Source organism: Parasteatoda tepidariorum, chromosome 7 (assembly GCF_043381705.1).
Source record: "Parasteatoda tepidariorum isolate YZ-2023 chromosome 7, CAS_Ptep_4.0, whole genome shotgun sequence".
Classification (NCBI taxonomy): Eukaryota; Metazoa; Arthropoda; class Arachnida; order Araneae; family Theridiidae; genus Parasteatoda; species Parasteatoda tepidariorum.
Genome location: NC_092210.1, coordinates 41,637,928 through 41,663,403, shown reverse-complemented (window position 1 = coordinate 41,663,403; position 25,476 = coordinate 41,637,928). Strand labels below are relative to the sequence as shown.

Genomic DNA, 25,476 nt, shown 5'->3' with positions numbered 1-25,476 from the left:
TGTGCTGATGATATTCCGTTAGCAATAAATTTCTGGATAAAAAATAGTGGGTATAATTAATGGTAAAATAATAGTAAAATTAGGGAAAAAAATTCTAGCTTTTCTTTAAAATTCACTGATTTTCCCAGGCTTTTATCTGAACTTCACCGACTTTTTCATTTTTTTTCCAGTATAAAAAAATTTCTTGATAACTCGAGGTATGCAAGGTTTTATTCAAGGTATGCAAGATTTTCCAGGTGGGTGGCCACCCTGCTAAAATATGTAGAAAATTAGTAAAATAAATAATTGAGGGGAAAAAAAAGCAGAAGAAATATTTATTTTTAATGATTTTTTTAATTAAGAGAACAAAAACACGTAAATCTCCTAATCTTTCAAATATTCATGTTTAAGAACCTTCAAACTACCATGCTTCTAAGAAGAGATTTAACAGTTATAATAATTTTGCCCCTTAAAAGAAGTTTTAAAATTGCTGCAAGAAAGTTTGGAAGATTCATTGGAAGACAGCCTCCTAACCACCCCACCTTCAACCCTTTTTAGCCAAAGTTTTGACTGAATGTTTATATTATTTAAATGTATTGAATAATCCCAAGAAACTGAAACAGTGATATATTACTTGATAAAAAACTTCCTTCTTATACAAATGTACAAAATTAAATTACAATCGACATATTTTAAGCACTTAAAAATATACTATCAAGAATACGAGATATCATCAAACGCTGCACATTGTTAGAATCTTGGGCATAAATTTAATTTCGACAATGCCAAAATTATATCCACCTCAGTCACATCTTGACGAACTGGAATCTTGTTTTATTCGTGTGAATGCTCTGATTCCCTTATAAAATACATTAGTTCCACTCTTTATAGTGCACGGAAATGCATTTCACCCTGATTAGTCCCTCTGTGCCACATGGGTTTTCTTGTTCTATTTTTCATCTTTTCCTCATCTCGACTGCTGTTTGTTTCTCAGCTTTATTTTGCCATTTGTAAAACGGGCACCTTTTATAGAACTGCTTGAAATAAGTCGACTGTTATTTTCAATTTAATTTGCTTTAGGGGAATGAAGTTTTTAATGAAGTAACATTATTTAAGGGTGTTTGGAAAATTGAAAAGTGAGAAACTGGAATATACAGAAAATAAATTTAAAAAATGTGAAAAAACACTGAAAAAACTATTATTATTATTTTTCACTATTTTTTAATAACTTAAGGAGGTAAATATCCTTGCTACATCTGATTATGATTCTCAACTTTTCACCTCTTTAGCCCCTAGGGAAAAATGTAACAGTTAGAATTATACTTTTTCTTTCCTCTAAATTTGGCCATAAAATTATGGTAAAGTGATTAACATACTGAAGGGGATATTCCCAGAAATCAGAAGGTGTTAGAGGAGATAGGAGAGGTAATTATATTTAAGAATCAGTTGGTCAGTCAGGGCACAAAAAGAATATTTGGCAGTGCATTGTCATTCAAATGTGTTCTTAAACTTTTGCTTACAGCTGGTACCAAAACTACAAACTTCAGCAATGCTAACCACAGTACCTAAAAATTAATGTCAATTCAACTTTACTTTGACATACCCTTTTTAAGCATAGTTTAAAACTATCAGATGTTTTTAGCATAAAACTTAGTATTTTTTAAAGAATAAAAGATTGGTGAGTATTTCTTTAACACTTTTATAGTTTTTCTTTTTTAAAGCAAACAATTTGCATTGGCAAATAACATAACTTAAACTACAACTATTGTGTCAAAATATTACACAGGTGAACTGTGCACTATTTTACAAAAAAAGTTTAAATAAGTAGGTAGCAACGTTTATACAATATTAAGAAAACAATTTCTATGAAGAAAAAAAAAGGATTAGAATTATTTGAACAAACAACAAGACAGTGAATTTTTATTCAGTAAGAAAAGAAATAATGCATGATAAATTTTTTTACAAAGATTTTTCACCTTTAATCACAACTTATATTGCTTCAAAAGCGATTCTACTTCTGATGAAGAATGTAATGAGTTCTTAAGACCAAGTAATTTTTTCAAATCTGAAAAATAATATATAAATAATGAATTGAAACAATCATATCTGAATGAAAAAAAAAATTACTGGAATAGTAAGTTTTAAAGAGCAGAGGAGAAAATAGAAAATAAAATTACTTCTTACTGTAGTAGCTTTCTAAATAATTCAATTTTAAAAAACTTCTTCTTAAATCTATCTTCAAAAGTTTGCTGAATGCAAACTTTATAATACTAATACATAATTTTTAGGTAAAGTAGATATTAGCTTTAGATTAAATCAATATAGATGAACATCAGGTTTATGTTTTTCATTTACACACATTTTACATTAGTACACTGTCATAGCAAAAGTCACCAAATAAAATGATTAGTGAAATTAGATAAAACATTTAGTAACATTCTCTAAAATAATAAATATTAAAAAAAATATTTTTCTGGCTGATATGTTTTTAAAAAATAAATGCTTGGAAAAAAAAAATTCTGCCGTTAAACAATTAAATTAAACTTAAAATTATAAATGCTTTAAACATAGCAAAGAAGCATCCATCTTTAATTTAGCTATTAATCAAAAGTCTATCAGTTAAATGTAAATTTCTGCTTCATCACCAAATCTTAAGAATCACTTGTAAGGCAGCCATTGTATTTAACAGAGCTAGAAAATCATATTGCCTGGCATGTCTAATGTATATAAGCATATAACCAAAAATACTGATTAAGCTTTCCTTAAAATTTTGATGAATACATCAAATAGCTGAGATATGTAGGATAAACGATATCAAAGTAATAGAGAAGCAAAGAAAAATTATATTATTTGATAAGATCTAATCATCAGAAATGTTTAATGCATTAGAATTTCATTAGATAAATGAAAATTTAAAAACAGTTATTATTCTATTTTATTTCCCATCATGCATATTTTTAATAAAAAAAAGTTTATGTGTAAAAAATTTCAAATATTACAGTTGATAATGCATTGTAAAGCTAACACAAAAGAGATTTAAACAAAGGTTTCTTAACACATAGCAACTGCTTAAATTTTTTAATGATATTTGGCTGAGCAAGTGATTTTTTTGATAAAATACTTTTAATGCTTGTCACCTTTTACTATTTGTGTTTTACCTTGAAGATTTGTCGAAAATAAAAAAAAAAGAACATAAATATGCTCAGTATATTTTTAATTCGCTCAGTATATAAATAAAATTTGTATTTATATTTGTATTTGCATTTATATTATATTTGTATTTATATTTCTAGCATTTATATTTTAAATAAAAGTGTCAAAGTAGTGATCATGTTGTTAATGTCATCTTTCTTAAATAGATATTCATATTTTTTTCATTAACATGCTTTCAAATAAGATATTTGGGCATTTAAAAGTTTATTAGAACATCCATTTGGTGGACTTACATGCCCAGCAAGACATGCAAAAATTGTGAGATTTTGAGATTAATTATGCAAAAACTTCACATTTTCCCCATTAACTTAGCATTACTGGAGGAAATTTAAATTAGAGGGAGGTGAGTTTTCTTAAGCTGAATTTATTAATTAATAAAATTTAGAGTTTACCTTTTTTGTCTTGACTCGATAAGAACATAACAAGTGTTTGAAATCTGCCAACTTGAGTAAGGTATTTCAAGTAAACAAATACATCATCTTGATTGCTACAAAAGAAATAAATTACACTTCACTGAAATATATATTGTGTCTTAAATTTTTTTAATACAAGTACATTATTGAAAAACCAATTTAGACAGTTATTATAAACATCAAATTTTTAGAGTAATATATATATATATATATGTTAATCAGATTTTAATCACAATCATAGGAAACAAAGTAGAAAATTAATTTTACATACAAAGTATGTTAGGTGAATACATTTTTTCAAAAAGTTCAAATAACATAGATTGTTTACAAACAAATTTCAGTTGCAATTCATTCTTTCTCTAAAATATGGAGAGTGCACACAAAAATAAACAGACCACCCTGAATAACTTTTGATCCAATGATCAAATCTTCATGTTCTAAAACTCAATCTTAATTATTCGCAAGGGTGACCTCAAATATGCTAATTAATTAGTACAAATGATATTTTAAGTTAAGAAATTAGACACAAAATGTGTTTTCTCTGAAAAAAAATACATTTCTGTTGTTTATAGATTCAGATTTTGGCCTCCAAAATAAAAAGGAGAAATACAATTTGGAAAATATGGTCCCAATAATTTAGTCAGGAGAGCAGTACAAAGTTAGGACCCCTTAATATTAATTTCCCTTTTTACATATTTCACCATATATGGAGAAATTTTTAAGTGAATTGAAAAGAATGCGCTCATCCAAAGATAATTCCATGCAATATGTAACAAATAGTATCTATTTACTATTTTTTAATATTTCATTCAATAAGTTAACAAAAATTTTGAATTGTAAGGTATAAAATTTGTTACATAATTTTAAAGAGCGCAATTTTAAATGGAAAAATACAAAATATGAGCAAAATCAGTTAAATTGTTACTAAGTAATCAAATTTTGAAGAAGTGATATTTTTAAAATTCAATTTTTGAGAAACTATTCGATTGATTTTCAGGGATGAGAGTAGTCAGAAAGTAAAAAAGCGGAAATCCAAGAATATATATATACACACACACAAAAATTTGACAAAAAAAGGGCGATTTTTAAACTTGTAAACCATGTGATTATAAATCATGATGATTAATTTTAAAATTGTATGAATATGAATCACATGCATGATTTCAAATTAAGAGAATATGAATCCCGATATGAGGTTTTAAAATAACGTGAATATGAAACTCTATATCAAATTTAAAAAATGTGAAAATACAAATCATGATGCGTAATTTTTAGATCACGTAAGTACGAATCTCAATGCATAATTTTTAAATCGCGCGAATACGAAGCTCAATGTCTAATTTTTAAAGCACGTATAAATACGAAAAGCAATGTTTGATATTACAACCGCAAAAACGAATCACAACATTAAATTTCAAGCTAGCGCTAATACAAATTGCTAGATAGGGTTTTAAAAGCGCGTAAATACAAATCACGATATCGGATTTTTAAATCTCGTAAATAAGAATCGCGATGTACGATATTTAAATCGCTTAAATAAGAATCGCAACGTTCAACTTTTAAATCAGGTAAATATGAAAATCGATGTTTGATAATAAAATTTCGTGAATAAGAATTGAGATATTTGCAGAGTTTGGACTTGGGATTTCTAAAAGGCTTGTTTGTATTGTTTTTGTTTAGACATAATAAATAAAAATTTACAAGATTAACTGAATGAGCAAATAAATATTTTCACAGCAATTCAACCTCCATTTTTCCCCCCATTTGCTTTCACGCCAGAAAACAAGATGTGGCGACGTCTGAATTAGGAAAATACGAGCTATCCGGCAGACGGATTAAAATACGGAAATTCTTATTTTCTGTGCGTAAAAGCGGAGAAAATAGCTAAAATAAGTAAAAATATGGAAGGGTTAGCAGCTAGGACGTAGTTTGAATTTTCAGTTTATTTCTGAAAATCGTAAATAAATATGATTATTTTATTTCAACGACTGAATTTTAAAAAAAAAGCGGGATATTTATAAAAAGCTGTATAAAGGTCAACCAGTTTTATCCCAAGGAAATGATTTTTAGAGAAACTTCAGAGGGAGGCATGAGGACTTATTTTCACTCTGCGGAAAATTAAATTCCTCATAAGATATTGTAACTTGTGTAAAAAAAAAATTTCCGCAGAAATTAGTGGGAATAATGGAAAAATCTGAAAAAAAGCGGAAATTCTCGAATCCGAGGAAAAATCACATCCCTGGATTTTGCCCAAATTTTGTATTTTGTCATGTACATTCACTAGAATGATATTAAAAATTTTATACCTTAAAATTCAAATTTTTTGCGACTATTATAAAATAAAATAACAAAAATAGTAAACTCTTACTAAAAGTTATTCTTGCCTGGAATTATCTTTAGCTAAACAAATTTTACAAATGTGTGCAAGAACATTTCAATTAGCTTAAAAATTTCTTGCGATAAGGCGATATACGTAAAAAGTAAAATTAACATTAAGGGGTTCAAAAATTTAGATTGCTCTCATAGGACCTTATTTCCTAGATTAACAGCTACACCCTATATTTTAGAGGCCAGAAATCTGAATCTGCCCAAAAAAGGTACGTTTATGAAGAGAAGGCATGTTTTTGTGTCTGATTTTGAAAAAAATCCTCGGCACTAATTAATTATTTGAGGTTACTCCCACGAATCATTAGGATTGAGTCCTAGAAAGTGAAGATCCGATCATTAGATCAAAAGTTATCTAGGGTGGTCCCTTTATTTTCTTGAACACTGTACATTACAATAGTAATTAAATACAATTGCAGACAAATTAACTTGCATTCACACTTACGCAGACTTTCTCTAAAGAAATTATTTTGATTAAAATAAATCATTTTTTAATAAATAATTCACACCTAATTACAAACAAAATCTTGGTTTTATAAAGTTTATTTGTATAATTGAAGATAATCTTATAGCTTACTCAAGATAGGAAGTTCCTAATGTTTGAAGAATGCCACGAAATATTTCTGCCTCCATGTCATGTTTGAAAACAATAGGCAATCTTTCAGGAGGAAATTGCTTTAAAAAATAGTTTTATTAGTTAAAAGCAGTTAGAAAAGTATATATTTTTATAATAAAATTACCAAAGAAAATAAAGTAATAAAAACATATTTCATTTGTTAAGCCATATAATTTGAAACTTCCGGATCGTGGTTAGCGAAAAATCCAGAATTTTTTCAGAGCACAATCATCTCTGATTATCTCAACTTAAGCATAATAAAAACAAATTTTATCACAGAATAATAAAATATATTACATCTAATTTCAGAACTATCTGTTGAGCAGAAAGTTTAACCAGCTTCCAAAACAATTTTATTAAGGGTGCACTCAATTTGTAATAGTTTATGATCAATAAAGGAAGTTTTTATGAAACTGTTGAAAAAGAAAATCAACATCAATTAGCATTATTCCTTCATTCTAATATTTAATTGAAATTTGTAATATTTTTTAATCAAATAATTCTGGTTTCAATAACCTGGAAACTAAAATGCAGTTGATTTACAAGCTAATATTTTGCACAAAATGAAAATTTCAGCCAATTATCCCTCAATTTATCTTTAAGTTCCATGATATTACTTTATTGTTGGTTGGAATCTGACATTTTTAAAATCAGATATTGAAGAAACAATTAAATAACTATGAAACCACATTACTCCACTTCACAAAATTTGTAACTGAATTGTAAATTCCTCACTATAAAAATCGCTAATTAAGATTCTTTTCCATAAAATGACACTCAATTCCCAGAAAATTTAAAAAAATAAATCCTGCGGGTCAAACTATATGCTTGACCCATGCATATATAGGTGGACAGTTTCTAAGTTTATAATTTTTGAGCTATCAAAATTAGTAATTTTTACTAGATTAAAATGAACAAATTGGTTAGAAAATTTAAATCTTCCAACTTTTTAAATAGATTATTTTAAAATCCACACTTGCATTCGTAGAAAATGGGATGTTCTGAATATACACAAAAAAACTAAGGCTTTTAAGATAAAAAGCTAAATATCATGATAAATAAATCTTATCAGGAATGTCTGGACAACTATGAGCCTTGTTATAAGTAACTGGTATTATAATTTATCTTTTTTTTGGTCTTTCATTTTTATTTTTGCAATCCTGCATTACTAATTAAGAAAATGATGCATTTGGATGAAACAATCATGTAGAAAAAGTATCAGAGATTATTTTTCAAACATTCAGCAAGACACTAACATTATCTCGCGATTTCTTGCGTTAAAGTTCAGGTTCCTCATTACTGCTAGCTTAGATTGTTCCAAAACAAGTTAAGTCAGTTTTAGAAATTAAAGAGAAATAAATCTCGCTTTGTTTGAATATTTAATGGATCATTTTTATTAAAAACACTCATACAATAGATTATTACCAAGCAGATAAAATTTCTTTTTGTATTGGTAACAAAGATCTGTAATATCAAGCAAGGGATGATAAACAAGAAAAAAAAGTGACATCTAATATGTCTTTCAAATTTAAGCATATTTCAAATTAATTATCGAGTTATTTCTGGAGTGACAATTAAAAGATTAAACAAACTAAACATTAAGTTTGGCAGACATGAAAGGTTAAACTAGAATAGACTGTATTTTTGTTTTAACTATGTTTATTTATTTACACAAGCAACATAATTTAGTGCTGTATTTTAGCTTTAAAGATGCTTAAAAATTAACACAGGAGCTGCGTATTGTTAGCAAAAATCAGCCAGAAATTACTGAGAATTGATTCAACCTAACTTTTATTACTATGTTTCTCTATTTTATTTTCTCTTCTCATATCTTTAATTTTTATACGCATAATGAGTTTGTGTTAGAAAACTGCTGTGTCATCAAACACTGCAATTTATAATAATGTATATAGGAAAATTCTATGAAATTCTTGTTCAAAATGTCATTTTGCAGTAGCTTTAAAATGTAAGAATATCAAATTGAAATGTCAATGATACGTTTAAAATTCAAATATTTCACAGGATGCATAAATCGGATATTTTTAAAACTTAATTTCAAAAACAGTATCAAAATACAGACAAAGCTAGATAAAAATACAGTATTATCTAATGAACAAAGCAATCTGCCATTGCAAAACAATTTGAGAGGATTTGCAAAAACAGCTAGGGGGGGNGGGGGGGGGGGGTGGCAAGCACAGGTGGTGATCCTAGTAGAATATATAGATGATTGGTAAAATTTTTTGCAGCATTTTAAAAACCAGAGATTTATAGCCTATGGTCTGCAGGTCAGAAATTTTGCACAAGGCATTATGACTTATTCCTATAACTGTTATAATAAAAAAAGGAATAGAATAAATTGTTTTTATACTGTAATCTGTAACAGTAAATTGGTGATCTAGTCTTTATCAAGTTCTAATAATTTTACATTAAAAGTTTTATTTATGGCATCAGGTTTATCAAGAAAAGGCATTTTTTATGCATTAGTACAAATAAAGGATAGAAAATTTCCTACATCAAAAGACATGTAAATAAAAAAATATATATATCCAATTTCAAAATTTTAATCGTAACAAGCAAATTAATTCATTTAATACTGTATTAGCAACTGAAGGAACACACTTTTTTTTGATAAACAATATTAAAATAAATGGAAACTTTCAGGATGAAGGAAAATAATAAATTTATCTGAATTTTTCTTTTCTTTTTGAACTAATTTAATTTTGATTTACTTACATGAAATATTTTCATTTATTTTTATTATCTACTTCTGAAAAAAAATTAATTATACAGCTATAATTAATTTCATTAAAATAGAATCTAAAGGCATGCTATGCTGCCTTTTTACAATTACTGCTTTATTTTAATCTGGGCCCTTAACCTACAATTTTTTAATTTTTATCACCCACTATCCAAAAATAGTTATACACCCCTGGTAAAAATCAAATGAGAAAAATAAAGAATTGAAAACAACTCTTATTTCTTACTTTTAAATACTGATACTTTAAATCTGGATATTTGGACAGTTTTCTCCAATCGGTTAAAAATTGATAGGCAGCATTGGGTACAGGAGGCAATGTTTGTTCTAATTTCTTCACAATACTTTCTATTTCCCTTAGGTCTTTAACATCTGGCGAATCCTTCAAGGATTTTTGTCTGGTAGGTAGTTGACAAGGACTAGATTGAGTAGTTTTTTCTTCTGGAACTATATAGGAATGGGAAACAGATTGTTTCGAATCCATAACATTTAAGAGACTTTCTAATCGACTGGATGGAGTTTGGATTTCAGTATTTTCTTTAATTTTGATATTTTCTATATCAAGGTTTAATTTTTCTGTGGAACTTTCTTTTGCATCAGAGTTTTCCATTTCCTAAAATACATAATTTTTAATGCAAAATTTAAAAAGTACACAATACATTTATAAAACTTATTTCTTATAATTACTAGAGCATTTACAATTTCAAATATTCTCTAAAATATTTTTGTTTCTGCCAAAACAAATAATGAATAGCAAAACTTAAAAACAAATGTTTAGAATATATTATAAAACTAAAATAAACCAAATTTTCCTTAGTTCCATTAAAACAAAATTTTCTCATAAAAATTAAAATTATTTATAGCGAATATAAATAACTTCTCATTATTCAATATTTGTATTTTTTTCAAAAAAATTTTATGAATACAAAATTAAAAATCTGTGGAATATTTATAATCCTTTTCTAGTCCAGTTATTAATTTTAAATCAAAAAACAATTTATTAATAATAACCTCTATTAACTTTAAAATAAAATGCAAAACTATTTTTCTTTTCATTATTATTCATTCACTGACAACTATTAAAGTGTAAAACATGCTAGAATTTAACTTATAGATGAAACTCTAATTTTTATAGTTTATAATGCTCTGTCTTAGCTTACAGAATCCATTCTCCTACAACACATATTGGTTCGTTATATCATATCAATGAATTATATTTATTTTTGCTTTATTAGTAACAAAAATTAATTACTAATAACCCAACTCTGGAACCTGCTGCCAGGTGACACAGTGAAACACCATATAATGGTCTAAACCAGGGGTTTCCAACTTATATGAGGCCGGGGGCCACAATTAAAAACACAAATCAAATGGAGGGCCGCAACTTTATCAAATTTTTTTATAGGACTCTTTTATGTTTGAAGAAACATTGAATATTACTGTCAGAGTTTTACCAAGTTGTACAAAACAAAAGTATTGAATTACAAATTAAAATAAGAAGTAGATTTTTAAAAATATTTAATTGTTATTAATAATAATTTTAAAGACATAAATAAATAATAAAAATTCGGGCTACAATAACTTTAATGTGCACCTATGTATTAAACAATTAATGTGCAACAGATATCTAATTGTTAAGGTATTAAAACTTACATAGTAGCACACAAAAGATTCAATGAGAAAATTGAGGTTTGTCTGCTGCAACCACCAGAGAATCGATATTTACATTTTAAATTTACAAATGTGTGTGTAAATATTTTAGCCTAAAATGAGTGGTTTCAAAAAGTTAAATCGGAGAATTTCTTCTAGAAAATTTTTGATACGCACATGCTAAATTATATTCACAAAATATAAAAAAAAAATGAAATAAAAAAGAGCAACATACACGATTATTTTTGTATTTGAATAAATATTTTCTTGGATGCAAACCTGAAAAATAAATTTCTTTGCACCGTTGGTATGTAAAATTTCACAGAAACGAAGAAATTAGGTTTTTATTAACGAGAAAAGTATTTTAAACCCATATAGAATTTTTACGAAAATTGTCCGCAAAAAAATGACAACTAATATATTTTAGTTCGCGGGCCACAAAAAAAAAGCCCCCGGGCCGCCAGTTGGAAACCCCTGGTCTAAACCAAATACTACAATGATAAAAACTAAATGCTAAAATTTCTGACTCAAATAATTTTATACATTTAATTAACATATTTTTTCTGAAATTTAGGAAACAAAAAATTTATTTAGAAACAATTACAGTTGAAATTTCATATAGTTGAGGTTGCTACATTGTGAGTGAACAGAGATAACAAAACTACTTAAATCCAATAAATGCTTAACTTAATTTGACAAAATCATGCTAAACTTTAAAAAGAATCAGGAAACTGACAAAATAATTGATAATAATGTAACACATTACGTTTAACAAGTAGCCAGAAAATATTTTCTTTAAATAATAAATATACAAAAGAGCTTTAAATTTTAAGCTAAGTTCAGAAAAAAAGTGAATACTACACATTTTAACTTGAAAATAAACCACATAAGAACACAAACATTAATAAAGAGTAAGTTTTGTTACAAGTTCAGTAATATATAAACACTATATAAATCATATAGTGACAAACTATGAGTGATTTTCAATATAGAAAAGTTTTTTATTTCAATAGAAATCGATGATAAATGTTACTAATAATATTTGACCTTTTAAGTATCAATTTGAGTGGGGGCTAAGTACAGAGAGTCAAAGGATGGAAAAAATATCAGATGGAATTCTATATGAAACTCTTAAGTGCTCTTTACACAAAATAGATTTTGTAAGGTCACTTTCAAAACTCATTACAATAATGCTAAAGACGAATTATTAATGACTGTGGCTCAGAGCTTGGTACATCAAGAATTGAATTTTTGATTTTGAAAAATAATTATTGGCAAAAAATGGCAAGTTTGAATCACAATGGGTGATGAACATTCATTATAATTTATCTATGAAAGAGTTAAAAACAGACATGTAATGGGAAATAGGTGAGGTTTTATTCAAACTAAATACGAAAANTTATGGCATCAGGTTTATCAAGAAAAGGCATTTTTTATGCATTAGTACAAATAAAGGATAGAAAATTTCCTACATCAAAAGACATGTAAATAAAAAAATATATATATCCAATTTCAAAATTTTAATCGTAACAAGCAAATTAATTCATTTAATACTGTATTAGCAACTGAAGGAACACACTTTTTTTTGATAAACAATATTAAAATAAATGGAAACTTTCAGGATGAAGGAAAATAATAAATTTATCTGAATTTTTCTTTTCTTTTTGAACTAATTTAATTTTGATTTACTTACATGAAATATTTTCATTTATTTTTATTATCTACTTCTGAAAAAAAATTAATTATACAGCTATAATTAATTTCATTAAAATAGAATCTAAAGGCATGCTATGCTGCCTTTTTACAATTACTGCTTTATTTTAATCTGGGCCCTTAACCTACAATTTTTTAATTTTTATCACCCACTATCCAAAAATAGTTATACACCCCTGGTAAAAATCAAATGAGAAAAATAAAGAATTGAAAACAACTCTTATTTCTTACTTTTAAATACTGATACTTTAAATCTGGATATTTGGACAGTTTTCTCCAATCGGTTAAAAATTGATAGGCAGCATTGGGTACAGGAGGCAATGTTTGTTCTAATTTCTTCACAATACTTTCTATTTCCCTTAGGTCTTTAACATCTGGCGAATCCTTCAAGGATTTTTGTCTGGTAGGTAGTTGACAAGGACTAGATTGAGTAGTTTTTTCTTCTGGAACTATATAGGAATGGGAAACAGATTGTTTCGAATCCATAACATTTAAGAGACTTTCTAATCGACTGGATGGAGTTTGGATTTCAGTATTTTCTTTAATTTTGATATTTTCTATATCAAGGTTTAATTTTTCTGTGGAACTTTCTTTTACATCAGAGTTTTCCATTTCCTAAAATACATAATTTTTAATGCAAAATTTAAAAAGGACACAATACATTTATAAAACTTATTTCTTATAATTACTAGAGCATTTACTATTTCGAACATTCTCTAAAATATTTTTGTTTTTGCCAAAACAAATAATGAATAGCAAAATTTTAAAACAAATGTTGAGAATATATTATAAAACTAAAATAAACCAAATTTTCCTTAGTTCCATTAAAACAAATCTTTCTCATAAAAATTAAAATAATTTATAGCGAATATAAATAACTTCTCATTATTCAATATTTATATTTTTTTCAAAAAAATTGTATGAATACAAAATTAAAAATCTGTGGAATATTTATAATCCTTTTCCAGTCCAGTTATTAATTTTAAATCAAAAAACAATTTATTAATAATAACCTCTATTAACTTTAAAATAAAATGCAAAACTATTTTTCTTTTCATTATTATTCATTCATTGACAACTATTAAAGTGCAAAACATACTAGAATTCAACTTATACACGAAACTCTAATTTTTATAGTTTATAATGCTCTGTCTTGGCTTACGGAATTCATTCTCCTTCAACACATATTGGTTTGCTACATCATATCAATGAGTTATATTTATTTTTGCTTTATTAGTAGCAAAAATTAATTACTAATAACCCAACTCTGGAACCTGCTGCCAGGTAACACAGTAAAACACCATATAATGGTCTAAACCAAATACTACTATGATAAAAACTGATTGCTAAAATTTTTGACTCAAATAATTTTATACATTTAATTAACATGTTTTTTTCTGAAATTTAGGACACAAAAAATTTATTTAGAAACAATTACAGTTGAAATACCATATAGTTGAGATTGCTACATTGTGAGTGAACAGAAATAACAAAACTACTTAAATCCTATAAATGCTTAACTTAATTTGACAAAATCATGCTAAATTTTAAAAAGAATCAGGAAACTGAGAAAATAATTGATAATAATGTAACATATTATGTTTAACAAGTAGCCAGAAAACCTTTAAATAATAAATGTACAAAAGAGAGCTTTAAATTTTAAGCTAAGTCCAGAAAAATACTACACATTTTAACTTGAAAATAAACCACATTAGAACACAAACATTAATAAAGAGTAAGTTTTGTTACAAGTTCAGTAATATATAAACGCTATATAAATCATATAGTGACAAACTATGAGTGATTTTCAATATAGAAAAGTTTTTTATTTCAATAGAAATCGATGATAAATGTTACTAATAATATTTGACCTTTTAAGTATCAATTTGAGTGGGGGCTAAGTACAGAGAGTCAAAGGATGGAAAAAATATCAGATGGAATTCTAAATGAAACTCTTAAGTGCTCTTTACATAAAATGGATTTTGTAAGGTCACTTTCAAAACTCATTACAATAATGCTAAAGACGAATTATTAATGACTGTGGCTCAGAGTTTGGTACATCAAGAATTGAATTTTTGATTTTGAAAAATAATTATTGGCAAAAAATGGCAAGTTTGAATCACAATGGGTGATGAACATTCATTATAATTTATCTATGAAAGAGTTAAAAACAGACATGTAATGGGAAATAGGTGAGGTTTTATTCAAACTAAATACGAAAACGTGATACTTATCAATTAAAAATAGATTATCTGTCAAGTAAAAATTAATTTAATGAATAAATAAATCAGAATATTATTTTAATACAATAAGAATCAATAAAGCAATAGAAAGCATTATAAAAAAATTAAATTTTTGTATTATTTTATTACAGCACTTGGGACATGCTGAAATTTAATTTTGAGCAGAAATAAGTAAATAAAAGTTTTGCTTAAATAGAATTATTTTCATTACTTACACAACATAGATACTTTTATGAGAAATACTGTCTAGTCACTATACCTACATTAACTGACAAATTATAGAAGAAAAAAAAATTTTAACTAAAAAAATTAAAAATTGATCAATTTATTCATTTATTTATTTTACATTCTTTTTACATGCAGGAAATGTAATGTGCCATATTCACTTTTGCTGTCACACTGAAATAAAATGTTTGTTGAAATTAATAGAAAAGCTTATTTTCTTAATAAATTTATTTGCTGAAAAATAGAGAATAAAAAAAACTAAAGAATGAAAATAACAATATTGAAAATAGTGTTTGGCAAAAGTAAAATAAAGAGTGATTAAAAAACGTTCGCTATCAAACTGATTGTCAATAGAAGCATTTCATTTTGAAAGTAAAAAGTTATATTAAAGTTTGGTTACCATATTTAATGAATAATTTACTTAAGACAATTTAATCGGTGCTAAAATAACTTCTATAGAAAACGGATTTCATTTACTGGTCTCGTAAATGGAAGGGCATTAGTAATGGTAGCATCTTAAAATGACTAAATGAAAATAGTCTGTGTAATAAAAATTAAAATTATAATAAAGAAATAGTTTAACTTGATTTAGAACTAATAATATGAAATTTATTCAAAAGTATGTAAATAAATAATTTTTACACTTAACATCTTTTTCTTAAAAAATTATTTATTCACACTGATCCCTTTTAAGTCATTAGTTACAAAAAAGTTAGTGACAAAGTGAGATGAGAATAGCTGCAAGGTGCCTAAAACTTTAAATCTAATTTCAGTCTTTTAATATCATTCTGATGCTATTCAAAAATAAGTTTAAAGTAGGAGTTTATATCATTTTAGACGTAAGTAAGATACAGGTATCTAGTCTTGAATGAAAAAAAAAACTACAGTACAGAACCCGTTATCTGGAAATCAGAAAACTGGAAAACCAAAAAACCAGAACGAAATTCAATACATTTTCCCGCCAGTGTTTTCACTACAGCGCGAGAACGCGAGAATCTCGCATATTTTTGTTCTTTTCTCGCATTAAAAAATTATAAACGCGAGAAGTTCGCGCACTCTATTAATCAATTTCAAAACGCGCGAATTTTGGAAAAAATTTCGTCTTTTGCCATTTTGAATAAAATCCGTTTCACTTTTTTTCCTTGATCTTTCATAATTTTGAACATTGGACCTTGTTATCTAGCTTCCCTATTTACCAGTAATGTTCAGAACCGGTGCGAACAGCAGAACACCACCCCCCTCCCGAACCCCTTTCAGAACACATTACTCTGCAACCACGCGTTCACCGTAGGTAAGGTTTCTTCATGTAAGACATTTACATTTTTGGTGCATGAATCTAAGATGGGCAAATACCTTGTTAAGGCGACATCTTCTACTCCGTAGCGGACAAATGAAAATGAAACAAATGTCGGTAGAAATGGTCAAAACAAAACAAATACGGATATTTTTCAGCCAAATAAATATAGTAGCTGATTAAAAAGTTTATATAGAACATTTTCCATATGATGATACAGCAAAAATATTCAATTAGAAGATGTTAAAAATGTATTATAATTGAAGAAATAATTTTTTTCCAAGTCTATTCGTGTTTTTTTTAATTTTTAGAAATCTCACTTAACTTTTTAAAATCTCACCCTGTTTTTTAAAAAGGTTGAGAAATTCTCTCCCATTTTTTTTCTGTAATGCCCGCCATTTAAAAAAAAAAAAAAAAAAATTTTCCTCATAAGATTTTAGGATTTTTCTTTCTTTTTTGAACATTTCCATCATTTTGGAAATAATCATTAGTGCATTACTTCACCGTTTTTTCTTCTTTTTAAGATAATATCCAAATATTTATTTTTTTTTAGTTGGGTTTAACAATAAAAAAACGGCTTTTTGCAGCGATTAAGAAAACCGGAAAAATCAGTTTTACGGAGCAGCGATGGTCCTGATCGTTCTGGATAATCGGTTCCCTACTGTATTATAGTTTTCTTTCCCATTCTTACTTCATACTAGTGACATTCTGACTTCTTGACAGCTATTTCAAAGTTAATTCTAGAATTTGAAAAGTTTTGTAATGAACAAAAACTCTCTCGTCACACTTATTCACAACATAATGAATATTATACCACAGAAAAATATTATGTGACTGTGGTGCTGTGAAACAATTTCAAATTTCACAGGGGTGACACAACTAGGTAAAGTTGGAAGCCCCTATCTAAAATCAATGAAATAAAATTTTTAGACAGACTGTACACCAATAAATCTAAATAAAATAACGTAAAAAATCAAAAGTATTAAAATAGATAAATGTTCGGCAATAAATATTTGTAACGGAAAAAAAATCTGTTTTAAACTAAACATTCTAAATCTAAAAGAAGTAGATTAACTGTTTGAAATAACCATACATTGAAAAAATATATAACACTTGTTTATAATGCTCTGTCTTGGCTTNTCAACAGTGGGGGAATGAAATTTGAATACAAAAGCCATTCTCTGATGTGCAAAGAAATAACAGTGGGGTGAAAGATCATAACCAGCAGTGACCCTTTTATCAGAAAAGATGAAAAAAATGGTAAAAGATGACAAAAAGGCATTTTACATTATTTGAAAACCAATAAAAAAAATAGAAAATAATGTTGAAATTTGAAAAAAAATCGTTTTACAGAGGTTTACTGCTTCAGAGAATATCGTTATATTGAGAGGAAGATAACATTAATCCATATGCAAGTTTGGCGGGACCACGGAACATTATCGTAATAGAGGGAGTTATTGTTGTATCGGATATCGTAGTAGCGAGAGTTAACTGTATTTTCAAATTAGAATTAGTTTACAAAAAATAAAGAAGCTAAAACCCAATCTCAGTGCTTATGCAAAATAGACCTAGTAAGAGATTTCTTCAAAACAATTAAAACTTGAGAGTTCATGAGGTCTACTGATTAACCTCAATGGACACACTTAAATCTTTGAATGACTAAAGGTGCTGCCACATATATGCTAAGGAAAATCAATAATTACATTTTAGTAAATCTTAAAAGAAACATTGGAGCAAACAGCACAATATAAAATCTAAGAAAGAGTATTAACGGGTAAAGAAAGAGTATTAACGGGTAAAACGTAAATAAATTTATTTGAAATTAAAAAGGTATAAATAATAAATTGTAAACGAATCAAATAACCTGTCTCATTTTTTCCAATTCTGTTTGAGCTGATTTATTCTGCGGTTCTAATTCCAAAATTTTTAAATAGTCTTCTTCTGCCAATAAGAATTTTTTTAAAGCTCTTCGAGCTGTAGCTCTCCTCAAATAAGCCTTGATGTATGTAGGATCAAGAGACAGACACACAGTACAATCATCTTCGGCCGAAGCAAATCTATAAGAACAATGTCATGAAGAGTGAGAAAATACTAATTTAAAGGGGAACACTTATGCAAAATTTTTAAAAAATCATTTTTACATTTTGTATAGATTGAAGGTAAAATATGCATGTTCAAAAAAATTTACATAAAAAATATACTTTAGAATTCAGATAAATAAAAAATATATAAATTAAAGAACTTGTATGGACTTTTGAGGTGTATCAGAAATAATATTTTTTTTTTTTGATGTTATGTTTTAACAAAAAGGAGTTATAAACATTTAGATTATAGATGTTAAGACTGTATATGATGTGTTCCTGAGAAGTGCTTCTATAATATGGCCAGGTTAATCCATGACTTCTTATTCTACAGTATCTAGATTTAAATGACACGATTCAACATACACGAACCCTCCAACATATCAAAAGATGTTTGTTGAGCAATTGTAGAAAAAAGGGAAGAGAACAAAAAGCAATATCTCCCTACCGAAAATTCAACGGGTTTAGCAAAGACCAAAAAGAGCACCACAATAAACTGAAGCAGACGGACTAAAATTTAGCTCAGTAGAAATAAGACAGAATTATTGATCAACATTAAACAAATAGGCTGTTCAAATGAATTTTCAACTCTAAACTTTATAAGGAAATGATATATTAGAATTCTGTAACACCTAAATCTTAAAAATTTTAAATTAAAAGCCAACAAAATAAAATTAGCATAACTAATTTCATTAAACTATATCTTACTCTATACATTTTGCTGCATTAAGGGGGGGAAAAAACGAGGGAAAACCTACCTGGAATATTGCATTTACAATTGATCATTTTTCAAGAGTCTAAATAAATGTATGATTTATATGAACACTTGGATAACTAGATTTCTGTTCTCTTTTTTTTAAACCTAGCTTTTTAAAGTACAGGGGTCAAATTGATTCAAAGAAGAAAGGACTTTTGAGATGAGAAGGGGTATTGAGAGCATTTAATGCATCATTTCAACTTGGAGTGCCTCTTAACCAGATGAAAAAATCAAAAGATGCTATCTGAAATATTTCACATGGGCAGCAGTATTCTTTCTCGTTTCTTCGTAAAGATAAAAACAGGGGAAAGGAGAATAATTGATTCTTTAGTAGAGAAATAGCTTAGCAATACTTTCAGCCACAGAAGAGGCAATAAATTTTATGTGCTGTAAAAAATGCTAAAAAAGGTAAATATCTTCCAAAAATTGAAAATATACTTTTTTTTCAAACTTAGAAAAAGTGGCGTCTGGTTTGAAGAAATTGAAAATATAGTTTCAGGGCATGAATGACTGTCTCCGTCCAATTACAGGAGTGTTCACCTTGTAGAGAGGGCATATAATGGTTTATTTATAGAAGATTCGCAAGAAATTAAAAATATATATATCATGAGAGCCAACTGTTTTGTCTGTGATAAGAGATTTTACTTCTTTTGTAGCAGGAAAAAGTTTTCTTTTTCTTATCTTACCAGCAAAAAGAAAAGGGAAAAATTTAGTACAATTGGGTGGGAGCATGGAATTGAAGGGATAATGCTGCACATGGGTTGTTTAGTAATCTTGTTCCTGAGCAGACTGGTAGTAACAAATTTTAAGCTGGATGGCTTTCAAGTAGCTACCAGATATAGAACCCTGATTCTATGCAATGACAGCTTAGTGCCTTAACCACTGTGCCATCGCATCTCAGAAGACATCGATGTATTTGGCTGTAATTTTTCAAAACTAAATTAAAATTTTGATTTGAAACAAATTTTTTGAGTACTATATCACGTTTCCAGTTGTTTTTCACGTATTATAACAAGACAGAAAGTTTCCAGTTCTTAGAATAATCAGCCTAAATTTCAAAATAAACATTCTAACAGCAAAGAGATTTAAACGTAAATTCAATTTGATAGAAATTTTTTTAACAAGTATGATTGAAAAGAAAACTTTTAATATATTTTATCCAATTAAAAATGATGTACGCACAGCTACACAAATTATCTTCAATTTGGGAAAGCATAAATTGTAGAATACTTACTGTTCTTTTTTTAGAAATGCCATCGCACGATTAGCAGGCAGCAATGCATTTTCTGGATCCAACTCCATACCAATTGTATAACAGTTTATAGCTGAATCGTAACTTCCATTTTTAAAATATTCATTTCCCTATAAATTTCAAAATAATACTGCTAACGTTTTGTGAAACAAATCCAGCTCAGTTCAAAATTATATGATTGAAACATTAGTCAACAATTGTATTTTATTTTTACATTGTTACATTTGATGTTAAATATACAAACTATATTTAAAAATAACTAAAAATGATACAGCTTACAAAATAAATTTTTTTAATAAAACAGAATGTTTAAATATTTGATACCTGAAATGCTTACAAGTCTTGATGGTTATAAATTGATTAATTGAGAACAAACACTAAAATCATTAAAATTTAGTCTTAAAGCATGCCCCATTTCAACCAAATTTTTTTTTTCAAGGAATGATTGAAGTGCTTGCTGAATAAAGACAATCAGATATTATATTGAGATCTTAATTATATCTTTCAGAACTACATAAAAGAGATAAATATATTTAGTAATTTTCCATTTAATTCTCCGTCAATTTTTTATTTAACAGTTCCATCTTTGCTCCAGAGACTATTGGAATATTTTAAAGACTGAGAAAATTTATTTACTGAAGAATGTTTCAGGCTGTATATGGATTTCAATTCATATACATGTTATACATATTAAAAGAATAGAAATAAGAGTTTTTAGTTATGCAATTAAAATCTTGAATATTTTCTGTTACAACAATCATTTTATGTTGGTTTTTGTTTGCCATTTATGAAAGATACAACAGTAACAAATGTATTCTAAGAATAATGTCAGCATCACAAGTAATGAACGTATTATACAGATAAAACCAACTAAAACTGCTGCAAAAATATCAAACATTTTTAAAATGACATTATTTTATCCATCAAAGAAAAGTTTTAATTTTAATAAAAATAGTAGAAAAATGAAATCATCACAATTTAGAATCTCACCTTATCCTTTTTAAGAATCGCTTGCTGCTTTTTTCGTTGTAGATTCAATATTTCTTCAGAATCACTGTCTCCAGAAGAACTTTCTGCTTTTTCATCTTCATCTAATTTTTTTAACTCTGTTTCCTTTAAAAAAAAAAAATTATTTGTGGAATTATACATGTATTTTTTCATTTTAGTCTATACACTTCAAAAAAAAAATATTATTTTTCCTTTTTATATAGTATTAATATTTTATTCATAATTTTAAAAAAAATAGTCAACAGAATAGTCAGCATATATGAAAAAAATTTATATATTTTCACTTTTTACCTAATATAATTAATTGCATCAAATTAGTCTTGAGTTAAAAATTTATTTTTCTTTAATATATGTAATTCAGAGTTTAAAAAAATGAGCCTGTATTTATCTAATTTGTTTAAAAGTCTATAATTTACAATTTTTCATTTCAAAATATGTTTTCAGGGAAACTCTTAACTTGATATTTTCCCACTTTAAATAAAGATATATTTCTTTAACATCATTTATAATACCAGAACATTAATTTACGTTATACTCAAGCGATTTTTTTAAATTATCAATATTTCCAATCTTAGACAAAAATTAAACTGAGCAGTAAAACCTAAAGAAGGCCAAATTATACAATAACACTATAATAAATAGATTTTAATGTAAATATCAGTACCACATCAAACTTTTCCCATGCTTTGTAGTTAAAACTTTTTATTCTCGCAGAATCATCAGATTTCTTTTTATCTTTTTTGTGTTTGCTTTTCCTTTTAGATCTTGCTAAAGTATTTCTTACTGGAGGAATGTTCTAAAAACATAAAAAAAGTCATCATCAAAGATTTATTAATAAAATTGAAAAATAAGTTTTTTAATGAAAAAAAATTTACATTAGATTCTCCTAAATAGAATTTGCATCTCTAAAAGTATACAAGATAGTAACATAGAGTATGAAATATTAATAATTTACTATAACCAAAGAGAGAATGAAAACAAAGTTTCATTTATCTCATGTTAACATTGTTATCATGGAGAATAGAATCGTACATATTTTCTACTGTATAAGTCAACATATCTTTACACATAACAAATAAAAACAAAAAGTATAGAAAAAAAAAACAATTTGAAAAAAAATATGAAGATTATTTTCATGCACGGTAAAATTTTTCAGCTGATAAACTAAAATCCCATGTGTGAAATATACCAATAAATGTACTGGCGTATTTACTGCATGGGATTAGTATTGATGAATTCNATTTTATAGGATATATTTTAACTAAAACATACCCGAAAAGATTTTGGTGTTGTAACCTATACCAAAATAAACATTTACACAAATAAAATGCTACAAATTAAAAAAATAATAATAAATTTTAAAAAAAGTAAAATTTTAAAAAAAATAATAATTAAAAAAAAACAGAAGATAATATATGTGGATGTAGCTGGAAGTTACTGCCAGGCAAAACTAAAAAAACAAAATTTATAGCAAATACATGGGCGGTGGGAGTTTTGATGAAAGCGCAAGCATGGAGTGATATGGGAATTCAGAACCTAATGTAAATAAATTGCAAACAAGAAAACAACGTGAATTTTCCCACTTATATTTCATACTTTTAAAACCATTTAGAACAATAGTTTACTTTGCTGAAATAGTATAATGTAAGTGATACAAAATTATTGTAACTAGAATTTAGTTTTTAATTAATGAATTATTAAAATGTCAGCAATGGTACACACTAAGATAAATCAATCAATATTTCACTTTCAAAACGCTTCACAAAATTATTCCTAGAGAAAGAATATTGTTTTGAAGAAAGTTGAAGCAAAAAATTTTTAGAACATTGTTTATTAGACTTTGTTAAGATAAACGAGAAAAAATATTTGATATGATTTAAGAGAACAGGTTAGGATAGAATGGTACGTTAATCATCTTACTGAATATTAAAAATAAATATCTATTAAATCATTTCTGAATAACACCAGGTTATGGAGTTAACTTAATGATAAAACAGAAATTTTCATCATAATCTATAACTTTAACTAATGACGAAACAATGCAATGCCCAGTTCTTGATGTGGATATCATCTTCAGATACCATGGCTTGGGTATGAGGATCTACCTATACTTTCTTAAATAGTGTCTACCTATTCTGAATTAACTTCATTGAAAATATTTTAATATTGATACTTGTTATTCGATATGAGTTGTAAAAATTATATTCTTCAATTTGGTCTGTTTTCTACATTTGTTTTTTTTTTTTTTTTTAATTTTTAACATGTTACAGCCGAATTAATGCCAAAAATTAGGACAACTTTTTTTTGGCACAAGTCACAAAAATCTTTCCTTGGTAAGCCCCCAATATTGACTTCATCATTACAGATGAATCTCAGACTTGTGCCAATAGCAAACTTTACTTGAGATATTACCAGATTGTAATCTGCTAGTGCCAATTATAATCCCTAAAGGGATTTTAAACTCGAAAATAGTTTTAAAAATTAGTAAAACATGTAGAGGGGGTCAACTCGAACGGTCCGATTTGTAAGAAACTACAAATCGAACCGTTCGAGTTGGCCCCTACAAATCGAACCGTTCGAGTTGGCCCCCTTCTATGATTTTTTTTAAAAGTTCCCTACGTAAAACAGCATGGAGGTTGCCAAAACTTAACTATTATTTTGGTGTAAATACGGATTCCTATACTATGTACTACAAACATGTTATCTTCTAAATTATTTTAGAATAGAACGTAAGAAAAAGAACATTTGAGAAGCTTAGCTCCACTTAGCTAAATTATGTTCATTACTTTATAAAAAAAACAGTAATATATTTCAGTATACTCAAATATGATTAAAAGTAGTTGAAAATATTTTTACATCTTCTTCAGTTATNAAAAAAAGATAAGACAGAAAGACTAGAAAAAAGATTGCAAGACAGAAAAATATTGCTCGCTAAAACCGGGTCTTGCTCGTTAAAAGCGACTTCTGTTCCATAGATTTAACATTGATCCAACCAAATATTCTCGTTTCCCTCGGTAAATCAGAGTTCTCGTTATAAACGAGTTCGACTGTACTTGTTATACGATATGAGTTGTAAAAGTTATATTCTTCAATTTGGTCTGTTTTCAACATTTGTTTTTTTTCTTCATTTTTAACATGTTACAGCCGAATTAATGCCAAAAATTAGGACAACTTTTTTTGGCACAAATCACAAAAATCCTTCCTTGGTAAGCCCCCAATATTGATTTCATCATTACTCATCTCAGACTTGTACCAATCTCAGACTTGTACCAATAGCAAACTTTGAGATATATCCAGATTGTTATCTGCTAGTGCCAATTATAATCCTTAAAGGGATTTTAAACTCGAAAATATTTTTAAAAATGAGTAAAACATGTAGAGGGAGCCAACTCCGATTTGTAGGAAACTACAAATCGAACCGTTCGAGTTGGCCCCCTTCTATGATTTTTTTAAAAAGTTCCCTACGTAAAACAGCATGGAGGTTGCCAAAACTTAACTATTATTTTGGTGTAAATACGGATTCCTATACTATGTACTACAAACATGTTATCTTCTAAATTATTTTAGAATAGAACGTAAGAAAAAGAACATTTAAGAAGCTTAGCTCCACTTAGCTAAATTATGTTCATTACTTTATAAAAAAAAAAAACAGTAATATATTTCAGTATACTCAAATATGATTAAAAGTAGTTCAAAATATTTTTACATCTTCTTCAGTTATCTTGAGTAGTTTCAATTCTTCCTCTTTTTTTCTCATTGCCTTTTCCCAACTTTCTAAATCTTTCAAATAATTTTGAAGTTCCTCAGAGTTTTCTCGAACTTGTTGTTGAATTTTAAATGAATTTTCGACACTCATTATATCTTAAGATGAAAATTTCGCACGTACAAAGAA

The 25,476-nt window shown here is 27.1% G+C and overlaps 1 protein-coding gene across 2 annotated transcripts; it reads right to left on the bottom strand.

Annotated features, from left to right (window-relative positions):
• Positions 1-1,871: 1,871 nt before the first annotated feature.
• LOC107447202 (RNA polymerase II-associated protein 3) lies at positions 1,872-25,440 on the bottom strand. 2 transcript variants are annotated; one of them, XM_043049115.2, is made up of 9 exons: positions 25,291-25,440; positions 22,249-22,380; positions 21,567-21,689; positions 20,559-20,686; positions 18,351-18,543; positions 9,591-9,974; positions 6,568-6,665; positions 3,585-3,679; positions 1,872-2,044 (listed from the first exon to the last, which is right to left on the bottom strand). In XM_043049115.2, the coding sequence occupies exons 1-9, from the start codon at positions 25,438-25,440 to the stop codon at positions 1,962-1,964; spliced, it is 1,386 nt and encodes a 461-aa protein (XP_042905049.1). In that variant the 3' UTR covers positions 1,872-1,961. The 2 variants fall into 2 exon arrangements, with proteins under 2 accessions (XP_042905049.1, XP_042905050.2); XM_043049116.2 differs by lacking the exons at positions 1,872-2,044; positions 3,585-3,679; positions 6,568-6,665; positions 9,591-9,974 and adding an exon at positions 12,896-13,339.
• Between the last annotated feature and the right edge of the window lie 36 nt (positions 25,441-25,476).

Coding starts and splice junctions, on each gene's coding strand:
- LOC107447202 (XM_043049115.2), bottom strand. CDS start 25,440: ATGAGTGTCGAAAATTCATTTAAAATTCAACAACAAGTTCGAGAAAAC. Junction 18,544..20,558: donor GCATTTCTAAAAAAAGAACA/GTAAGTATTCTA, acceptor TTGTTCTTATAG/ATTTGCTTCGGCCGAAGATG. Junction 3,680..6,567: donor TTAGGAACTTCCTATCTTGA/GTAAGCTATAAG, acceptor TTTCTTTTGTAG/CAATCAAGATGATGTATTTG.